General features: G+C 39.8%; 1 protein-coding gene across 1 annotated transcript in view; it reads right to left on the minus strand.

Moving 5' to 3' along the window:
* Window positions 1–1,187: 1,187 nt before the first annotated feature.
* LOC134750796 (uncharacterized) overlaps window positions 1,188–22,817 on the minus strand; it is a 36,170-nt gene continuing 14,540 nt past the window's right edge. The window contains exons 3-7 of the mRNA XM_063686039.1: window positions 14,748–15,138; window positions 10,172–14,114; window positions 3,163–3,760; window positions 2,043–2,151; window positions 1,188–1,200 (exon numbers count right to left, since the gene is read on the minus strand). Of these exons, the coding sequence (XP_063542109.1) occupies window positions 1,188–1,200; window positions 2,043–2,151; window positions 3,163–3,760; window positions 10,172–14,114; window positions 14,748–15,138 (5,054 nt within the window). The remainder of the gene's footprint in view (window positions 1,201–2,042; window positions 2,152–3,162; window positions 3,761–10,171; window positions 14,115–14,747; window positions 15,139–22,817) is intronic.

Genomic DNA, 22,817 nt, shown 5'->3' on the forward strand with positions numbered 1-22,817 from the left:
TTAAACTTAGGTCCCCTGAGCTGTCAATCCTTATGGTACCATTGTATTTTGCTATTTGATTTATGTGTTTTTTTACAATACTGTCTGTATAAAAGTCTTTGATTAAATACAAAACTTTACCAATCCTTTTTTCGATTATCCCTTTGCACCAGTTAAATTGAGACTTGTTTACATACTTTTTGTAAAGTATTAACTCGCTTTTTTTAAAATTACGTGACACGTTTTCTTTACATGGTGAACACTGTTGAATTTTTCCAGGTTTATTAACTACGGACTCGGCAGATGATAAGGGCGATAACTCCGACAATGGATTCGACACATCCAGCCTACATCTTATTTTGTGACCGAATACTAACTGTGACGGGGCGCAGCCTGTGGTTGAATGTATTGAATTGCGATAATCCATTAAATATCTTAATAAGAGTAACCGCCTCTGTCTATCATTTTTACCCATTAACATGCTCGACTTAATACCCTTTTTTGTGATCTTAACAAAAATCTCGGCCTGGCCGTTACTGGAGGGGTGGTAGGCCGGTGACGTAACATGTTTTATGTCGTTAAGGTCACAAAATCTAGTAAATTCCTGCGAGCAAAAAGCAGTACCATTGTCACTTACTATTGTTTTTGGTAACCCGAATCTGGAAATAAAGTCGCATAACTTGTCTACTACGGCCGTGGATGTCGTGCTAACCATGGGATATACCTCGAGCCATTTACTATAAGTATCTACGATTACTAAATACGTATGTCCATATAGCGGGCCGAGGAAATCAATGTGTAACCTTTCAAAACAACGCGCAGTCTGAGGCCACGGTACAGGTGGCGCGCGGGGCGGGGACGGCCGCAACTGCTGGCACACCTCACACGAACCCAAAAACAACTCCAAAGCCCTGTCAATCCCAGGAAACCAGAATCGAGCACGAGCCTCTGCTTTGGTTTTAACTATTCCCAGATGTGACGTATGTAGTTCTGCCAGAACTTTATCGCGTAGCGACTGTGGAACTACCGCTTTATGACCCCGCATAATAATACCATTTTCTACAGCTAACTGAGTTCTACATAAATGGTACGGCTTGAGACGCACATCGGTGATTTTATTTGGCCAACCATTGAGGATATACCTACTCACGATGTTTAATATCGCATCTGTCTTGGTACCTACCTGTAATTCATTTAGAGTTAACGGTTTAGTCCCGCCGTCTGCAACAAAACAAACATATGCGGCCTTATCACTATCGGCGAGTGCTGGCTCCGCGCCGCGCCCACTCTCCCCCGGCAGGCTTGCCCGAGACAAAAAGTCTGCACTATTGTCCGCACTACGCACATATTCTATTGTGTAATTATAACCGCTGAGAAATAGTGCATACCGTTGTAAACGATTAGCGGAGACCTCGGGGATGCCTTTGTAGGGCCCAAATATTGAAGTTAAAGGCTTGTGGTCCGTCCTTAAAACAAACGGCTCTGCCCTACCGTACAAATACTGATGGAAGCGACGCACTGCATAAATTATTGCGGTTGCTTCCCGCTGTATTTGCGCATACCTTTTCTCCGCGGGGTTTAGAGTGCGCGAGGCAAATGCGACCGGCCGCTCGACCCCGTCAGAATCCAGCTGTGATAAAATAGCCCCTAGGCCACTAGGTGATGCATCACAGGTTAAAAACAGCTTTGTTTTAGGGTTAAAGTGTGTAAGAACCTGATCCGACACCAGATGACTTTTAATTTTGTTAAAAGCGTCGTTATGCAACTCTGACCACTTCCACTTTGTATTCTTTTTAAGTAGGTCATATAATGGACTGAGTATGGTCGAGGCGCCCGGAACAAAATTTCGGTAGTAGTTACTTAGCCCTAAAAATGATTGTAACTGACTAATATTTGTTGGCACCGGTGCTTCGACTATGGCTTTAATTATCTCTGGGGATTTTTTTAAGCCTTGTTTATTTATTATATAGCCTAAGTAGCTAATCTCGTCCTTAAAAAACTCGCACTTATCCCGCTGCAATACCAGTCCCGCATCCTGTAATCTTTGCAACACTACCTTTAACCTGGCCTGGTGCTGGGCGACGTCGGCGCCCGTGATAAGCACGTCGTCGAGCAGGCACAACACGCCGTCGAGGCCTGCGAGCACGCATTCCATTGCTCGCTGAAATATCGCTGGCGCAGAAGCCAGCCCAAAAACGAGACGTGTAAAGCGAAATAATCCCCGGTGCGTGTTTATGCAGGTCAACTTTTGTGAGTCTTCGTCTAGCTCGAACTGGTTGTATGCCATAGACAGATCTAACTTTGTGAATGTTTTCCCCCCGTGTAACTTTGAAAACAATTCATTTATTGTAGGCAGCGGATATTGATCGATAAGCAATTGTTTATTTATGCTGACGGAATAATCTGCACATAAACGTACTGAACCATTTTTCTTTAAAACTGGCACTACAGGTGAGGCATACTCGGAATGATCAACTGGCTTCAGAACCCCTAAACTGACAAGCCTATCAATTTCTTTGCTAACTGTATCGCGTAATGCGAACGCTACCGGCCGCGCCCTAAAAAAAACAGGTTTTGCGTCCTCTTTAAGCCTTAAGTTGACCTTATACTTATTGAATAACCCTAAGTTACCTGAAAATAATTTGGGATACTGTTTCTCTAAGTCAGTGCTACCTATATGTAATTTATCATTACAATAATGCACAGATTGCACAGGTGTAAGTTGCAATTTAAACAAAGCAATAAAATCTCTGCCTAGCAACGGCGGCCCGTCGTCGTTAACAACATATACGTTCAATGCGTGAGTGCTACCCGCATATTCCACCATCGACCGTGCATTACCTTTACACTGTAGATGTTCGCCTGAATAAGTGACTAATCTTTTTTTTGTAGGTAACAATGGTACATCTTTAAAATGCATTTTGTACGTAATGTAAGAAACAACAGTCACCGCGGAACCAGTGTCGATTTCAAATTTTAACTTTCGACCATTGATTTTTACCGTTTCAACCATAGGCTCACCCCTGAAAGATCGAATGTAATACAACTTACCGTCGTCGTCGTTATCGCCCTGACAATCCGCCGATACATTAACGTAATTTACGCTAGTGCACATCTTACGGAGATGCCCTTTTTTATTACACTTTTTACATGTAAACTTAGCGAAACGACACTGTGACGCACTATGGTTGGTGTAGCCGCACACCGAACACTTCACCTTTGAACTTCCCTCGTTTTTACCACCACGCGCGATCTTAAATAACTCGGAGGCCGAGGAGTCCGACGATCCCGGAGTAACGGCAGCGGCGCCGGCGCCGGCGCCGGCCGCGGCCGCGCCTGCCCGCGCGCGACGTATGTTTTCCGCAAGTTCTACCGCCTTTGCTAGAGTTAACGCGGATACATCTTGAGCGTACAATTTTTCTTTTTCCCTGCCCGGCAGCATGCCCATAACGAAACGGTCACGTAACGCTTCTTCTATGTTATTAAACGCACAGTGCACTGACAGTCCTCGCAGTCTAGCGGCCCACTGCGGGTATGACTCGTGTTGTTGCTGCGCCGCAGAGTAAAAGTTGTGCCGCTCGCCGAACCCGGTTAACTTGGGAGTGAAATGATCGTCCAGTAATTGTAAAATGTCTTCGTACGGCACTTCTTGGACATCTTTGGGCAACGCCAAATGCGTTGCCAGCTCGTATGAGCTGTCATTGAGTGCGCTTAACAAAATCGCTCGTCGTTTCTGTCCCTGTGCATCTGTAGCATTTGTAATATTATTAGCGATGAACCACTGACACACGCGACTTTTAAAATTTTTCCAAACTTGCACATTATGGTCAAAAGTCGGCAGGACCCCGAAAACAGCACTCATCTTTTTTTAAATGTGGGTAAACGTCGCCACTGATATATATATATATATACGGCCGAGGAGACGAGTGACACGAGCGTTGGTTTATAGCACACTACTTTATTGACGTAAGAGATGGGTCGTGGGCGCAGCCACACACACACACATGCATGGGTAGTTGCATACATATGCATATATATAGGATAGTTTTTATCCCGAAAATCATCCCTTAAGAAAGTAAAAAGCGGGGTGGAATTGAGATAATTAATGAAGTGTCTGCTAATTTGTGTGCATAATATGCTCAAATTGAATAATTGCTATAAGACTTTCTCCAGGCGCTATTCTTACTCTTGCTGGGGTTACTAAGTCCACGCAGACGAAGTCGCGGGCTAAAGCTAGTAATTTGATAAAACAGGGCCGGTAATGCCTAGAAAGAGTTTTTCTCAAAAAATACGTGGATATACCTAAAAACGGATCACTACATAGTATAAAACGAAGTCGCTTTCCGCTGTCTGTCTTTCCGTCTGAAAAAACTGCATCAAATTTCGTTGCGTAGTTTTAAAGATCTATGCATACATAGGGTTGTATGCTTAGATCTTTTTTAAATAGATAAGGTGATTCAAGAGGAAGGTTTATATGTATAATTTGTAAAGGTTTTGTGTAAATTAGTTTAACTACCCGTGCGAAGCCGGGGCGGGTCGCTTGTGATATACGTATTGTGTAGTGTGTAAAGCGAGGTTTAGACTAGCAAGCACTTTTTTTTATCTGGTTTTTATTGACGCTTTGGACACTAGGTGAACATGTCAGCCTTAGCAAGCACTTGCATGCAATTTTAATTACATTGCGGTATCTGATCAAACTTTTGAATGCAGTTTACCTCAGTAGTCGGCAATGTAACATAAATTGTATGCAAGTTCTTGCTAGTCTAAACCACGCTTAAAAAATTGGTCTTAATTCCTTTTTTTTCACTCCACTTCGAATGGTCAGCCAACTAATTATTTTGTTTTTTTAATTCTCAAGTTACAGCTAATCCTCCATTGTTTATTTCTAGTTTCGATAGCGTGAGTGTTCGCATTTGCGTTATGTCTATGTATGGGACTGAACAGCGCGCCAAGCGGGACGTTTAGGAAACTCCAAATCCCATACAAACGCGTACGTCACGTCACGCTATCGAATGGTTTTTTTCTTTTTTTTTACACTAGGGGTACTGTATTCAATGGAATATTCCCACAGTTTGTATCAAAAACTACCAAGATCGACGCGCCACAATCAGACAAAACCGCTTTTAATCATAATCATAATCATTTTATTCATAAAACCAATTTACATGTCAAATACTTATAATTACAATACAGTTAAAATATAAATCGAGATAAAACTTAAAATTAATATCTAAACAATAAATATTTAGGTGTAACAAAAACAAAAAATTAAATAAAGTAAATCATGGTCGAAATTAGAAATAAATATCAAAAAACAAAAAAAGAAAACAAAAGTCAATAAAAGTCAATTAAGCCAAACACTCAGTCCGGAAAACCGAACAAAATCGGTACCTATTGAAACTCGGCCATTCAGTTTTCAGCAATAGCGACACCTCGCTGAAAAACACGGAAAATTCGGGAAAAATACTGGAGTCATATTCGAGTTTTTTATTGACAACTCATGACATGGCTAAGACCTACCTTAAGCCCATGTTGGTATTTTCTCTTAGAATTTGCTACCTAAGTCATCATCATCATCATCATCATGTCAGCCGATAGACGTCCACTGCTGGACATAGGCCTCCCCCAAGGCTCGCCACTCCGACCGATCCTGTGCCGCTCGCAACCACCGAATTCCCGCGACCCTCACCAGGTCGTCGCTCCATCTCGTTGGAGGCGTACCGGCAGTTCGTCTTCCGGTACGCGGACGCCACTCCAGAATCTTCCGGCCCCACCGGCCATCAGTTCTGCGAGCAATGTGCCCCGCCCACTGCCACTTAAGGTTTGCAATTCTGCGAGCTATGTCGGTGACCCTAGTTCTACTGCGGATATCATCATTTCTGACTCTATCACGCAGAGAAATCCCGAGCATAGCTCTCTCCATTGCCCTTTGCGTGACCTTGAGCCTTCTTATGAGGCCCATCGTTAGCGCTCACGTCTTAGATCCGTATGTCATCACTGGCAACACACACTGGTCAAAGACTTTTGACTTAAGACACTGCGGCAATTTGGACGAAAAGATACTGTGGAGCTTCCCGAACGCTGCCCAACCGAGTCGGATTCGACGAGTGACCTCTTTCTCGAAGTTGGATCTACCTAACTGGACTGTTTGTCCTATGTATACATAATCGTCAACAACTTCGAGCGCAGAGCCTCCGATTAATACGGGAGTTAGTGATTTACTTTCACGATTTTTACTCATTATTATTCACAACGACGGGACTTAATCGCGTAAAATGTTCAAGTTAATAAATGTGACATTTTCAACCAAAAGGTACCACATTGTCCCCTGTCAATAAGGTTGATTTCAAATTGAAGCTGTATGGAAATAGCGCCTTATTGACAACCGACAGTAAGTACACTTTTGATTGAAAATGACACAAATACTTACAGTTCTTAAAATTCGCGCGCCTAGAAGATGTTGATGTCAACTTTAGCCAGTATTCTCCGAGACCACGGGGACAACACCATCCTCGAAACGTCGGAGGTAAATTTAATACTTATTTTACGCGATTAAGTCCCGTCGAAAAAGCCCTTTAATAAAGAATAAAAAAAAGTCCCGTCGTTGTGAATAATAATGGATTTTAATAGCGGTAAGCTAGTGTCCCTATACTACCTATACAATATTTGTATTAGTGTGTACACTGTGTACAGTGTGTGTGTATAGTGTGTGTGTGTGTGTGTGTGTGTGTGTGTGTGTGTGTGTGTGTGTGTGTGTGTGTGTGTGTGTATTAATATGTCATGTTTAAATAATTTCAAGTCTTATGTTTAAATTAATTTCGGTAATTGTGTAATTACCAAAATTAATTCAAAAAGTAAATTGAAGCGATAATACCTCCTTACCATACAGCGCTAGACCGGAGTTAGTCTACCCGTCTTTTTCTAACTGTAAGTAGAGAGAGAGAGTCTCGAATGTCTCGATGTCGCGCCGCTCTTGTGCTAGGCCTACTACCTACTATAGTCATACGGATTTTTAATTTCCTTCTACCGACTGCTTCTAACTGTCGCTACCTATGTCTCGACTACCCATTAAACAAAGTCGAATTTCGCTGCCGGTATTTACTCTGCAACTTTTAGGCCTTCTATACTGTAACGTTACATTCTAGCATTTAAGATGTTAGCATTAAGGACTATAATCCCTTGCAAATCCGATGTAAAAAAATTGTGGCCGTTTTCTAAAAATAATTGGAGGCGCAAAGTCAAAGAGACGGATTTAGGCGAAATAACTTTTACACGGAGGCTTTTTACACGTCAGTGGCAAATAAGCGTACCTACAGCTTGGTGGTAAGCCGTTACCATGACCATGGACGCTGTGACCAGGCTGTATCTCATGAACCGTGATAGCTAGACAGTTGAAATTTTCACAGATGATGTATTTCTATTGCCGTTATAACAACAAATACTAAAAACAGAATAAAATAAATATAAAAGTGGGGCTCCTATACAACAAACGTGATGCGTAATGGTAGGGAACCCTTCGTGTGCGAGTCCGTAATCCGAATTCATAAAGTGTCAAACTATACTTTACTGATCGCGAATCGTTAAAAAACCGAAAGCCGTTCCAATCCCGTTGCTTGAGCGCTTTAATCGAAAGTTTTATTTTAATCTCCAATTTATTGCAACAGAGACAAGTACGTGATATGGACTAGCAACCGAAAACCTTATCTACCTTATAATATTTTTCAAACTCGAAGGGTAGGATGACAGGTGTCATCTCCACAATTTATAACCTAAAAATGCCTAATCTCGCAAAATTGTATTGAAATGACAGCTGTCATCCTACCCATCGAGTTTAAAAAATAGCGTTATCTTGATAGTTAGCATCGTGATTAATTACTTTGTTTTTTGCTCAGTAATATTGTTTAAAGTGTAATATCGATAGCTTATTATACAGTAAACTAATGTGGTAGTGTGCAGTGAATGGAGAATTAATTTTGAAGCGCGTTTAACCACCATCTTGGAGTCAACGGCCGGTAGTCCACGTGCTTCTTGTAAAGTCTAGCTATCGATTTACAAGAGCTAACAAATCACCGTACACTGTCTTGTAAAACCGTACAATTTTTGTCGTTTTTAAACCTCTTAATACCTTGATACTGGCTAAATAGTCCCACTGGGCTGAAGCCATAATTTTAAAAGAAGAAGAAAAAATACTATAGGTAGCTCATACGATCGTATTTAAAGCCTCAAGTAGCTATTAATAGACTGTCTTGAACTGTCATTTGGTCTCATGTATTTGTAAGAAAAGGATAAAACATAAATTAACTAATTGAGGCTTGTAAGTATTATGAATAAGTTGGTAAAATTATTTGTGACTTTCCAATAGAAAGAAGATAAGAATAGAAGTCAAATAAATCAAGCTTCCTAAATGCTAGAGATATTAGACTAGACGCTTCGAAGTCGCCTAAGCGACAAAAAAACATAAATTTAAAAGTGAATGAGTGAACATTAACTTTAATTCAATTTTAAAGCCCATATGTTACAAAAAACCGGCCAGGTGCGAGTCGAACTCGCCCAAATTATCAGCATATCTAATGCTTAAAAGAAGATCCCATCCCATGCTGTAAACTACTTGTAAAGAACCAATAAACATTTTTTTTTAAATTTCGTTCCGTACAATTTTTTTTATTTTTAGTACCCATTTGTTTTTATAGCGGCAACACAAATACATCATCTGTGAAAATTTCAACTGTCTAGTGTCTAGTTATCACGGTTCATGAGATACAGCCTAGTGACAGGCAGACGGACAGTGGAGTCTTAGTAGTAGGGTCCCGTTTTTACCCTTTGGGTACGGAACTCTAAAAGCTGTTGAATACGTGTCGTAGTAGGTACCGGATCAGACTGCACCAGCTTTACTGTAGCAGCATTGCAGCGCGACATTACTGCCGACTGCATTGCTGCCGCAAATGTTAGAAATCAGGCGCTCACATTGACAGGAAAAATCGGTATGGAGGCCAGTACATATCCCGCAGCTACACTCACCCGTATCACCTTATTTTGGCTGATAAAGTTTTAAGTCATAAATGTATTCTTTGTCCGAATTTTCGTTGGTCATAATTTGTTTTTTCTCAGAAACGCATAACTTTTCAGGATTGCCATAAAACAAACCTAACCCTGAAATGTGAAAGGTTTCAGAATTATGACTAATGATAGTCTGACAATCATTACATCATGACTCAATAATTGTGCCATTTTCAACCAAAAAGGTACTTATTGTCGCTTGTCAGTAAGGCGCTATTTCCATATAGCTTCAATTAGAAATCAACCTTATCCACAAGCGACAATGTGGTACCTTTTGTTTGAAAACGTCACAATTATCGTATTCGTCAAACAATCCCAATGACAAACACAACAACAATATTGCAGTCCTTATTATTCGCATATCTCGAATTGGAGTGAAAAACGGCTCACAGCAAGGTTTATTTGGAATATTAATTGAATAGCAATTTCGTTGTCCGTTTGTCATATTAAGCGTACATGGATTGTTTTATTATTGATTGGAATTTTTGATGTTTAATGAAATGTACCGATATGTCGTTTGAACCTAATGAGCTTTATAACACTTTAAACTCTCGCGTTTTGTACACATAAATTAATGTCATTATCGGGTCTAACGAGATTAAAATTAAAAAAAACCGAGTTCTATGGGGGATGCCGTTGAAAGAGAACAAATCGCCAAACGTGAACTATGTGTAATGACACGTGACTCTTGTTTGTACTCCTAATTTCAAAAAGGGCGCTCTTTACTTGGGATGGGATAGAATGATAAAACCATTAACCTCACAAATAAAGCCAATATATTAAAATTAATTTTCAAACCTTATACCTAAGCTCTGTAAGAACATCGTTAGCTAGTTGCCCGGTCTGGTCAGCGACATCTAGCGTGAAATTTGGTAAACCTTGTATGCAGTTACTATGCAGTATACGGACGCGAACATGCCGCCCACCAAGAACAACTGTTCTTAACATAATACAGAATAACAAATAAACTTATAACTTTCAGAGAAATATTATATCTTTAACAGAAATATTGCTTTCAACATAAATTTAACTTAAATATAGTTAACATTTAATCGGCTAATGGCAAAACACAAATTCTCGAAGTAGGTCTTTTTATAAGACTATTTTTTGATCTAAGAGTAACAACTCGCGTTACCCTGTCCAAACCTGGATGTGTTTCAACCACTTGACCGAGGAGCCATCTAGCCGGTGGTAAATCAGGCTCTTTCACTAGAACTACATCGCCTATCTTAGGTTCTGGAGTTTGCTGAGTCCACTTGTGCCTTTGTAGGTACTGATTTAAATACTCTTGAGACCAGCGCCGCCAGAAATCCTGCATCATACGTTGGCATAATTGCCATCTACGTAATGGCGAAATTGGTACTTGGTCATAACACTGATCTGGTGCTACAATCAGAGGTTCTCCCACTAGGAAATGACCTGGTGTTAACGGAAGAGATTCTCCATTGTCATCAATGCGCCACAGTGGCCTTGAATTCAGGCACGCCTCAATCTGCGATAGAACCGTACTGGTCTCTTCAAATGTGAGTGTGGCATTCCCAATTACGCGTTTGAGATGAAATTTACAGGATTTTATCCCTGCCTCCCAAAGTCCTCCAAAGTTGGGGGCGTAAGGAGGTATAAAATGCCATTGAGTCCCGTTGGAGGCCATCCAGTCAGCCAGCTCGGGAACTAAACTTGACCTTTCTGCATTGAACAGATATTGAAGTTCCTTGGCCGCACCCACGAAATTAGACCCGTTATCACTATAGAGGTCGCTGCAGTAACCTCGTCTCGCGACAAACCTTTTGAATGCAGCGAGAAATCCGGCAGTTGATAGGTCACTAACTGCTTCTATATGAACGGCTTTGGTAGCCATGCATACAAATAGGCAAATATACCCTTTGTATGACTTGTTTCCCCTACCCTTGGAAACACGTATATTGATGGGCCCGGCGTAATCTACCCCACTATGTACAAACGGTCTTGCTATGTTCACCCTAGGCGAGGGTAATTGCCCCATTAATTGGTTCCGAATGATGGCTGCGTTACGAACACATGGAATACATTTCCTGACATGTGTTTTAGCTAAGTTCTTGAGACCTGGTATACAGAATTTAGCCCTAATGTAATTAACCATTAGCGGTGCTCCTCCATGTAAAGTCTGGAAATGTGCATCCCGAATGATAAGCTGAGTCAACCACGCTGATTTCGGCAACAACATTGGATGTTTTTGATCGTAGGCCATGTCCGCGCTCTGGAGCCGCCCACCAACACGAATTATTCCGAAATCGTCGAGCTGTGGAGTAAACGAGGTAAGTTGGCCTTTCTTCTTTAGTCTACCTTTTTTGATTTCCTCTATTTCTTCCGCATATGCTTGTTGCTGACTCTTTTTTACCATGATTGCTAAAGCTTCGTCTAACTCAACTTTCAGCAAGTAGGTATGATTTTTTCTTTTATTTTTCAGGAATCTTCGGCAGTATGCAACAACTCTCAACATCTTCGTGAGTGAAGAATACTTCGACCACATAGGATCTTCACCATCCGATTCAGTTACCACAGTTTCCAAGTGAGTATGTATTTTCCTTTCTTCTAGGTGAGTATTGACTGTCTTTGATGTTTTGTAGTTAATCACTTCTTGTTTCAGCCAAGCTGGTCCGGTTAGCCAGAGTTCAAAGTTACTTAATTCAGATGCTGAGATCCCTCTTGATGCACAATCGGCCGGGTTCTGCTCTGACTTTACGTGCGACCATTGGCTCCGACTAGTGGCTGTCAAGATCTCTGAACATCTGTTCCCTATAAAAGTCTTCCATCTGCTTGGGTGACTGCTTAACCACGCTAATACTACCTCCGAGTCTGTCCATGCATGTATATTCGATTTTTCCACGTCTAGCACCTCAGAAACTTCAACTAATACCTTAGCTAGTAATACCGCACCGCATAATTCCAGTCGAGGAATTGAAATTTGCTTAATTGGCGAAACCTTCGTTTTGCATGACACCAGACTGACGCGTATCAACCCTTCTGCATCAATAACGCGTAAATACACCACCGCGGCATATGCATCGTTCGACGCATCACTGAACCCATGTAGTTCAACTAACATGGCATCAGTTCTGTGATTTGACCAGCGAGGAAGTCTGAATTTGGTGAGCTGTGACAATTCTTCCCTATAGTTCAACCATTCCTCAAGCAGTGGAGACGGTAGCTCTTGATCCCATTCGATACCAGCCAACCAGAGCCTTTGAATGAATATTTTCGCTCTTACGATGCTAGGTGCTATCCATCCAAGAGGATCATATAGTTTCGCAATGTCTGATGTAACCTTTCTTTTAGTTACAGGTGCTGTTGGTGGAGGTAGCTGAACTGTATAAGCAAATTCGTCCCGATGTCGATCCCAGGTAAGTCCTAATATTTTATTTACCGCTTCTTGCTTCATTTCTATTTTTTTTTGCTCTTCTTTCCCTGCTGTGCTTTCTCGAATTTCATCTAACACAGCTTTACTATTGCTTGACCACTTTTGAAGTTCGAAGCCTCCTTTGCTTAATAGCGTCTTCATCTGGTGGTAGATCTCTACTGCTTCTTGCTCGGATTGACAACCAGACATCAGGTCGTCCATGTAGAAATCCTGACGTATCCGACTAGCTGCAAGAGGGAAGTCTGCACCCTCATCCAAGGCTAATTGAATCAACGTTTTGACAGCTAGGTATGGAGCTGATGAGACCCCAAAGGTAACTCTATTTAACTTGTATTCCTTTACCCTTTCATTGTTGTTCTCTCTCCACAGGATGCGTTGGTACTTAGTGTCTCTTTCATCGACTAATACTTGCCGGTACATCTTGACGATGTCGGCAATGAAGACAACTGGATGCATTCGCCAACGCATGATTATGTGCCTCAACTCTGACTGCAACGTAGGACCCACCATAAGGTCGCTGTTTAAGGACACCCCGTTTGTGCCCTTGCAAGACGCATCGAAAACTATACGAACCTTTGTAGTTTCCCGGTCGTCACGCACAACAGCATGGTAAGGTAAGTAAAATCCTTTTTCCTTAGATTCTTGTTCTGACAAAGGTTCCATGTGATTTAAATCCCTATATTCATGGAACACCTTTGTGTATTCTGTTTGCAGGCGCTCATCGGTTTGAAGTTTCCTTTCCAGAGAGTGGAATCTTCGCAACGCTATCTCTCTGGACCCACCATCTACACAGGCTGGTTGCTCATCCCTGAACGGTAATCTAACAACGTATCGACCGTTCTCATCCCGTGTAGTAGTTGCTTCGTATATCTCCTCACATCTTTGTTCTTCAGGTGTTAAGATCCGTTGTTTGTTGCTAGGTTCTGATTCAAGTTCCCAAAAGGACCTCAGCAACTGTTCCACCTGAGTGTGCATGCTGACCAGCTTGCAGGAGATGTTCGCCTGTAAACCTATTTCACCACATAAAATCCATCCCAGAGACGTCTTTTGTGCCACCGTAGTCTCCTGGGGAGATTTGAATAAACCTGGTTGAATGATCCGAGCATAGACCTTTGCTCCTAACAACATGTCTATTTTATTTGGAGTGTGATACTCAGGATCTGCGAGCTCGACACTTTGCAACTCAGGCCAGGATGTAATAGATACCTTTGCAGAAGGTTGATTCGAGGTAACTTTGTCTACTACATATGCTGTGACTTCAATGGCACTGCTAGTGTCAGAGCGCGGTGCTATTGTAACTTGAACCGTAGACTTCAGCACTGTAATCAGCTGACCTCTCAATCCTGTCACTGTAACCTTAGCTGGAGTTTGTTTTAACCCGAGTAACTGAACTGTCGCTGAGGTGATGAATGACACTTCTGAACCCGGATCTATTAGTGCCCTTATTAGATGATATTCTTCCTTTTCCCACATTTTGGCTTTTACAACAGCGGTAGCCAGTAACCCATGCTGAGAGACTTCATTTAAGAAGTGATTTGAAACACTGGTTCCCGGTGTAGCTTCCAACGATGGATTTGTGAGTTCCTGTGTGTGAACGTGTGCCACCGTTTGACTAGCTGATGGCACCTTGCCTTCATTTGCTTGAGTGTCCCCTTTTTGATGTAGCAGCGAGTGATGTCGCCTGTTACAGATTTGACAATTTGTTGTCAGTTTACAATATCTGGCAGAGTGATTATTACCCAAACAGTTGAAACACATCCCGTTGGTTTGAACAAAATTACGCTTAACATCGACATCTAAAGCATTGAAATCTTTGCAATGTATTATCCTATGCTCACCTTTACAGTAATTACAAGATACATTGTTGGAGATATGCAGATTACTAACCCTTTGCACCTGATTGCCCTTGACCTGACTAAAATTTCCCTTGTAATTGTTATTTACATATTTAGGTTTTTGGGTGAATCCCGGTTTTGGTTCCAAAAATTCCAAAGAATGATATCTTGTTTGCAAAAAGTCTTTAAATTGTTCCAGTGTCGGTAACTCTTCAGACAGAGATACAGATTCGCTTACTTTACATTCCCAGTTTTTCCGACTTTCTGGATCCAATTTATGACTAACAATGTAAATGATAATAATATCCCAAGTGCTTGTATCAATTTTGAGACCAGACAATGCATTCAACGTTTCCGTGGTACAATCTAACATATGCTTAATATCAGTGGCAGACTCAGTCAAAAGAGGCTTTTGTGCAAAAAATCTTTTTAATATGCAATTCGCCAAATATTGCTTATTATTATAGCGATTCTCTAACTGGGTCCAACACTGGTCATAACTTTCACTAGAAATGGGTATGTGTCTAAGAAGCTGTTCAGCTTCGCCTGTCAAATGCGCCTTGAGGTAGTGAAGCTTCTGGATGTCATCGATGTCCTGATTTTTGTGGATGAGTGAAGTGAACAAATCCCGGAATCCCATCCACTCCTCATACTTTCCCGAAAAAGTTGGAATCGTGATCTTAGGGAGCTTCACATGACTCGATTTTGACGTTGATGCTGTAGTTGACAACATGGGACTATCATTGCTGGGTGTTGCCTTTAACTTGCTCAAAGCGTTCTTAAGTTCGCACTTGTAATCCATATATGACTCGTTGGTTGCATCATACACATCGTCTTTTATGTATGCAGTGTCTTGTAACATATCTTGCTCTGGCAACATCAGTATCTGCATATGCATACGTGAAAACTGATCCCATATTTTTTCTAAGCTTTCAAGTCTGGTTTCAACGTATGAGATGGTAATCCGCTCCTTCGGAGACTTTTTGTAATTACTGAAAGCCTTGGTAATACGAATACTTTGATCTGTTTGAAAATTGACACTAGCTTCCATCTTACTACTCATCTTGAAAATTTACAAGTCCCAGCAAACTTATCATAAAATTTCTAAGTCCCAAATAGTCACGTAAATTTGCTAAGTCCTCAAACAGTAAATCTTGAAAAGTTACGTGTTTTTTGTTTTTGCTCATAAATTTTCTAAGTGTTTGGCTGATGTACTTCGATATGAAATCGGGCATAGGTTCCCCGTCGGTTCACTTTTTCTTAAATTATTCTAAGTCCTAAACACTTTGAAATTGTCTTCTGTCTATGAATTTTTCTAAGTCCAAATTTGACAGTTCTATTTTCCAATATTATTTTGACAGGTGACAGTTCCAATTAATGACACTTTGCACAGATAAACATAAATGTACTCACTGTTTGAAATCTTCTTACACTTCACTTCACTAGTACTTGAACCTTAGTTGAATCTTCCCGCCAAGTTGATCCACCGTGACGTCACTCAAGGTCACGGCGCTGCTGACTCCGTCGACTGCTCCAATCCGCTGCCGCCCTCGGAGACTGCGTCCTCGACAACAATCCGTTGCCACTTGACGCAGGAACGCACCACTAAATACTAAGGCCCAGTACAATCCGGCTCGAAGGACCATATGTTTGTACTCCTAATTTCAAAAAGGGCGCTCTTTACTTGGGATGGGATAGAATGATAAAACCATTAACCTCACAAATAAAGCCAATATATTAAAATTAATTTTCAAACCTTATACCTAAGCTCTGTAAGAACATCGTTAGCTAGTTGCCCGGTCTGGTCAGCGACATCTAGCGTGAAATTTGGTAAACCTTGTATGCAGTTACTATGCAGTATACGGACGCGAACAACTCTTCAATGGAAGAGTTCCGTTCTGATCATCATCAGCAGTTCCACTTCATCAAATGTCACATTTTTAAATGTAAATGCTTGATTTGTTGATGAAAATACTAAAATCACTATATGTATGCCTTTGACATTTAAGGAGCTCCCTCGATTCCTCATGGATCCCATCATCAGAACTGCGTTTTGACAAAAACGGGACCAATCTGTATGTATATACTTACAATCAAAAAAAGAATTTTCAAAATCGGTCCAGTAATGACGGATTTATGGAGTAACAAACATTTAAAAAAAAACAAACAAATAAAAAAAAAACATAAGTACAACCGAATTGAGAGCCTCCTCCTTTTGAAATCTTGAAGTCGGTTAAAAAGGTAAAATAATGAAATTTAATCGCGTTAGACCCGGTAATGACATTAATTCAATGAGCGTACCCAAAGGGTAAAAACGGGACCCTATTCTTCTTCGCTAGACTTCGCTGTCTGTCTGTCACCAGGCTGTATCTCATGAACCGTGATAGATAAACAGTTGAAATTTTCACAGATGATGTATTTCTATTGCCGTTATAACAACAAATACTAAAAACAGATTAAAATAAATATTTCAGAGGGGCTCCCATACAACAAACGTGTTTTGTTTTGCCGTTTTTTGCGTAATAGTACGGAACCCTTCGTGCGCGAGTCCGACTCGCACTTGGCCGGTTTTTACCTATTCGTGCGGTTTTACCGCAACCTTAAATTTTTCATTTCGAATTCAAATCATCGTCTAGCAAACACCTTATACCGCTCAAACACAGCCGAGTTCCAAAATTTATAGCAAATTCTACTAACATCAAAAAGTTCCTCGAAAACTTCATAATTAGGGTTGTTTTGGACCGAAGTTTAACAAACTTGTTGTAGAATACCAAATGGTCTAGCCAGTATAAGCTGGTCGTTCATAACGCATAGCTAATAAGAATATTGAGATCACGTTACACTGGTTATTTTCGATTAAAGTAAACCGCGTTTGCAATCAGTGACACAGCTTTGCCAATTCAGAATGTTCATGCACATTCGTACCAGAGAACCAATATTAGCAGGGCCCCTGATACAGCACAGTTGTTAAGAGATGAAAGGTCAAAATATGCTGAACTTTCAAATGTCTTGTGAAGCTCTGGTCCACAGTCCTGATGAGTGTCGACTTAGTTCAATTCCACATGTTAACTTACTTTAAATGTCACGTCGGTAGATTTTAACTCTGTAACATCAGTCCAGTCAAACAGTAATAAGTACCAAAATATTATTCTACATGTACCGAAATCATATCAAACTTGTATTCGTCTTTGTATCCTTTGATGCAATCTGTACCTCTGTAAAAGTAATGGGTGTTGCTACTACAAATTAAATTCACATTTATGGAATAATATAAAAACTAGAAATTCAAATATAAAAAACTTAATTTTATCGTACAAAAAACCGGCCAAGTGCGAATCGGACTCGCGCACGAAGGGTTCCGTACCATTATCTATAAAACGTAAAAAAATCATGTTTGTTGTATGGGAGCCCCCCCTTAAATATTTAATTTATTAGGTTTTTAGTATTTGTTGTTATAGCGGCAACAGAAATACATTATCAGTGAAAATTTTAACTGTCTATCTATCACGGTTCATGAGATACAGCCTGGTGACAAACGGACAGACAGCGAAGTCTTAGTAATAGCATAGAGTAACTGATACTAGAGCGGTACTGTCATAGTAAATTTTGTAACCCCAGTAAATTCACTGCCATCTGTCGACACACTTTAAAACTAAAAATGAAGATTTATAAAAATACGATAGAATGCATTTAAATATAGATAAATGTTTTTTTTTATTTGCATTAATTATTTTTATGATTTTGACCCATGTTCTTTCACTGATATGCGTTAAAATTGTTAAATAACAAACGAAACCGTCAACGCCATCTATACGACTGTAGGCCAAAACTAGTAGCGCCCTCTGAACGAGAATCAAATTTTCTTGATTTTTGAGGCACGTTTTTTCCTTAGACTGTATCCATCTATTACGGAGTTATATCTATCTTTGGTAATAGGGTCCCGTTTTTACCGTTGGGTACGTTAGTTTGAATTGGTATATATAGGTAGTTGTAGTTAGTTGTATTTTATATTCGTTTAAGTACTTTTTTTGTTTGTATGTAAATTCAATGTTCACGTGTAAAAGTGCCCTTGTGGCCTATTATCTGAATAAATGATGAAGTTTTGAAGTTTTTGATTTGATGACGCAAAACATTCTGTTATGAGTAGCTAATATTTAATTATATAGCCCTGTTAGACTACTTAACTTCGCAACCCGAAAACACGAACCTGAAACTACGAAAACAACAAACACGTATTTCTCAGCATTAAGCATCTTCCGAGTAATATTTTAGCGTGACAAATGCTCGTAGTTATGTAAATTATGGCGGGCATAATACACGCGTCAGGACGAGTTTATTCAAAGAATGTCGGAAAAAGGGAATCGTCATTATTTTGTTTTTAAGAAAAAATCTGAAAAAAATAAAAAAAGATTTTTAAGAGAATGTGCCCCTAATTTGACCCGTTAAATCAATAAAATAAAAAAATAAAAATAGTTTATTCACCATAAATAATACATATTGTTTTATTAACCTATGACCTCCACACTAGGCTAGGCCTGTCTTGTGGAGTCAGTTGGCACAATTCCAATTTTTAATTTAAAGAAGTTTTGGCATTTGGCAATAACATAAGTATGGATGGTATAGAAAGGATGCCAATCTCTTATGGCAGACTTGTTGCAAAAGTGACCGCTTTCAGCTTTAAATAATAGTTCCTAATCTCTCCGGTGGCGCTAGTTAGGCTCTGGGACATGAGTATAACATGAACCATATAAGGCAACAAATAACCCGACCAAATTACGTAGGTTGATTTTGGTAGTATTTCGGTGTATGGTGGCGCCGCCTAATTACTGTTTTTTGATGGACACTTTTCATACATAGAGATTTGGCTCCTTTATAATATAGTCTCCATGAACATAAGAGTTATTCATTTTCGCACTGATTCCTGCAAATATTCAAATAGTTTTACGTGGTTAATATGCGTTTTCGACAAACAGGCTAATTCGAACGTACGACTGACATCCGAAAGATATTTAAAACATGTTATTTCCCTCCCTATAGTCCCTTAAGAATCCTCTCAAGCGGGTTTTACAGTATAAGACTGTAACTGAAATTTTTGAATTAATCTCAAACGGCTACAAGCAAACGACAATGCTTAGAAATTAAGGAAAAATAGAAAACTTACTGCAAAATTTGAACTCGCGACTCCACACTGCTATCCCGCTTATCCCGGAGCTGGATTCGGGTCTCGCCCCAAACAGTGAGTTTTTATTTTATTTATTTCTAAGTAACTGTACTAATGTGCCCACTGAGTTGAATTTGATATTTACCACCCGACTCAAATACATATCGTCGCTATAATTACTCAACCTCATATCTGCAATAATTATTTGATGGAAATGTCGCTTTTCTTTCATTCGGAATACGGGTGTTTTTGTCATCAAATGAGTGTTGCAGATACGAGGTTGAGTAAGTATAGCGGCGATATACCGCTATTAGTCTGAAGTCGGTTACGTAACGCCGGGCAGATAGCCAGAGGGTTGAAATACGGGCGATGGAAGATAATCGACATGCAGTGAAAGGGTTATTGAAATTAATGGTTTTAAGCACTTAAGGAGCCCACTGACTATCAGTCCGCCGGACGATATCGGCCTGTTAGAACAAAAATTTGACAGTTCCAAACAACTGACAGGCCGATATCGTCCGGCGGACTGATAGTCAGTGGGGTCCTTTATGGGACGAGCCAGTGGCGTAGCGTGAACTAATCTAGCCGTGGGCGAAATCGCATCTGCGAGGCCCTTTTCTTTCACTGTGCTCGAAGAGGCCTCGCGCGAGACCCCCCTTGGGGCGCGAGGCCGTGGGCGACGGCCCACTTCGTTTGAGGGTAGATTTTGTTTACTTTTATTTAAATGCCTAAAGATACAGAGTATAGGTACTGTGGCTACGCCACTGGGACGAGCTGTGCCAATTAAAATGTCCATGTGTGGCGGTAATCGCTTATCATCAGGTGATCCGTCTGCTCGTTTGCCTCCTATATCATAAAAAAAACATAATCTGATTGGAAGCCATTTTGGAAAAGTAAAAAGCACTAGTTCGCGAAAACCAACTTTCCGCACGCTAAACAGCCACAAAAAGTAGCACTTTTTGAGCAACTGTATTAAAAATATATATATACATTCCCAAAGTTTCAAAAATATGTGTACGCTCTTACCTTAGACAATAAAGTCGTGTACAGTCAAGTGTAAAAATATGGTTGCACACATCATACTCAAAAATATGTCCCATAGCTCATAGTCAGCAAATTAAGAACTATGAGACATATTTTTGAGTAAGCTATATGCACCCACATTTTGGAAATTTTTAACATTAAATAAAAAGCGAATGTACCTATACAGATTGCCTCCACATTTAGCCAAACTAGATGCCACTTAACTAATAAATCGTATAGTTACCTATCACACCGCTTTTATTTCATTCAACATCATACGACTAATTTAAATGTAAAGTAAGTCTGGTCGTTGAAGGTTCGCTACGGGAGTTGGAAAATTTGGACATCCGCCAAGCTGCATGCTGCATGCTATTATTGAACATGTACCTCAGTGAGATCTAGATCCTAGTGTAATTGGAGCCCTAGCACAGGATAAAATGTGGTATTTTCTATAAAAAGGGACTTTTTGTCGATGGCGCTTACGCCATTATAAACGATATGCTCCGATATAAATACAATGCCGCGCGACGCTGTTCGGCGTAAGCGCCATCGACAATAAGTTCCCTTTTCATAGAAAATGTCTCAAATAATATTACAGTCAAGGGCATAATAGTTGCTAGTGCGGAAAGTATGTCATTACTCCACGAGTACCGAGATATAGAGTGAAGAATGACATTTCCGCACGTGTATCGAACGACGTTTTTTAATACAGTTGCGAAAAAATAAGAAAAGCAACAAGTAAGGAAGGGAATTCGAAACTTTTATATTTATTAATTCTGTGACATCATTGACATTGACATTATGAAGAAGTGTTTTTCTAGCTTTTATTCGACTAGAATTGATTTTGTTATTATTATTGAACCCACTTCAATGAAAGTTTTTTTTGCATGTTCTATAAGACAGAAACAATTGTAAATATTAAAACCTAAATATCGTTATTTATGATTATTTGTGTATCGTATATTTTTTTACCGAAATCGCTTAATTTAATATATGACCTATGTACCTAGAAAAAAATTATATGTATAAATATTGAATATAAGATAAGACTCCTTAACTCAAAAAATCTTTTTCATTTAAGATTAGTAGTTAAGTGCCACACAGGTTTGAAAACTTTATTAATTTGTTTCATTTTCCCATACATTGCTTACATAGAATAACTCAATAAGAAAAATAATTAATGCAAAAAAGTAAAACTAAATTATAACAAATACAATATTACCCCCCACTCTGATTATCCCCCGGACCAAATGTGCCAAAAATACTGGCGGCATTACCTCGCTGAATGGCCAGGGATATCTTTTGGACGAGGAAAGAACCAGAGCGAGGGTCGCCGCCCCTTTCCCTTAAGCGTCGCCCTATATCCTTAATAAAGGCTTTGGCCTCGGCACACCAAGGCCCAGCCGTCTCGACGGCAACCGGGACAAAAATAAAGTAAATAAAGTAATAATTATATTTATACAAACAATATCGAATGTTGCCTTTGGAAACTTAAAAAAACATTCTTGCAGTAAGAAAATACGCCTCTTCGTTGACAGGCGTTCTGTTCCATTCAGACAACTTATTAAGAACGGTTTTTCAACATTAAAAAATAAACGTGTTATAATACTTATAATGATGAAGAGGTAAGTAATAAAATATGAAATATGCATATTTTTCGTATTCTTACATTAACCATAGGTTTTTATACTTTTTATGTTGATTACGACGTTTAAAGGAAACTAATATTAACACTCATCAATAAGTACCTAGTCATAAATTGGAACAAGTAAAAATTTTAAAAAATTGGAAAAGTAAAAAGCACTAGTTCGCGAAAACCAACTTTCCGCACGCTAAACAGTCACGAAAAGTAGCACTTTTTGAGCAACTGTATTAAAAAAAAATATATATACATTTCCAAAGTTTCAAAAATATGTGTACGCTCTTACCTTAGACAATAAAGTCGTGTACAGTCAAGTGTAAAAATATGGTTGCACACATCATACTCAAAAATATGTCCTCATAGTCAGCAGCAAATTAAGAACTATGAGACATATTTTTGAGTAAGCTATATGCACCCATATTTTTACACTTGACTGTACACATATTTTTGGGCCATTTGTCTGAATCGATATTTTTGCCTACGACTGTACTACCGTACAGAAAAGAAACTTCCTACAAAACCGAAATTTGACAGCGGTTCAGGGACGAATCATGCTGTATCTTTCTAATATATGGCACTATCCCTTTCGGTTATTTAGGGATGTCAAAATTCCAGTCATTATCTTAAATGTGGTCGTCCACGCACGGGGACGTCAAGTTGTGTCAACCCTAATAATTGCTCGGAACAATGCTGAGCCAAACGGAGCCGAGAATACCCGACAGG

Source organism: Cydia strobilella, chromosome 20 (genome assembly GCF_947568885.1).
Source record: "Cydia strobilella chromosome 20, ilCydStro3.1, whole genome shotgun sequence".
Lineage (NCBI taxonomy): Eukaryota > Metazoa > Arthropoda > Insecta > Lepidoptera > Tortricidae > Cydia > Cydia strobilella.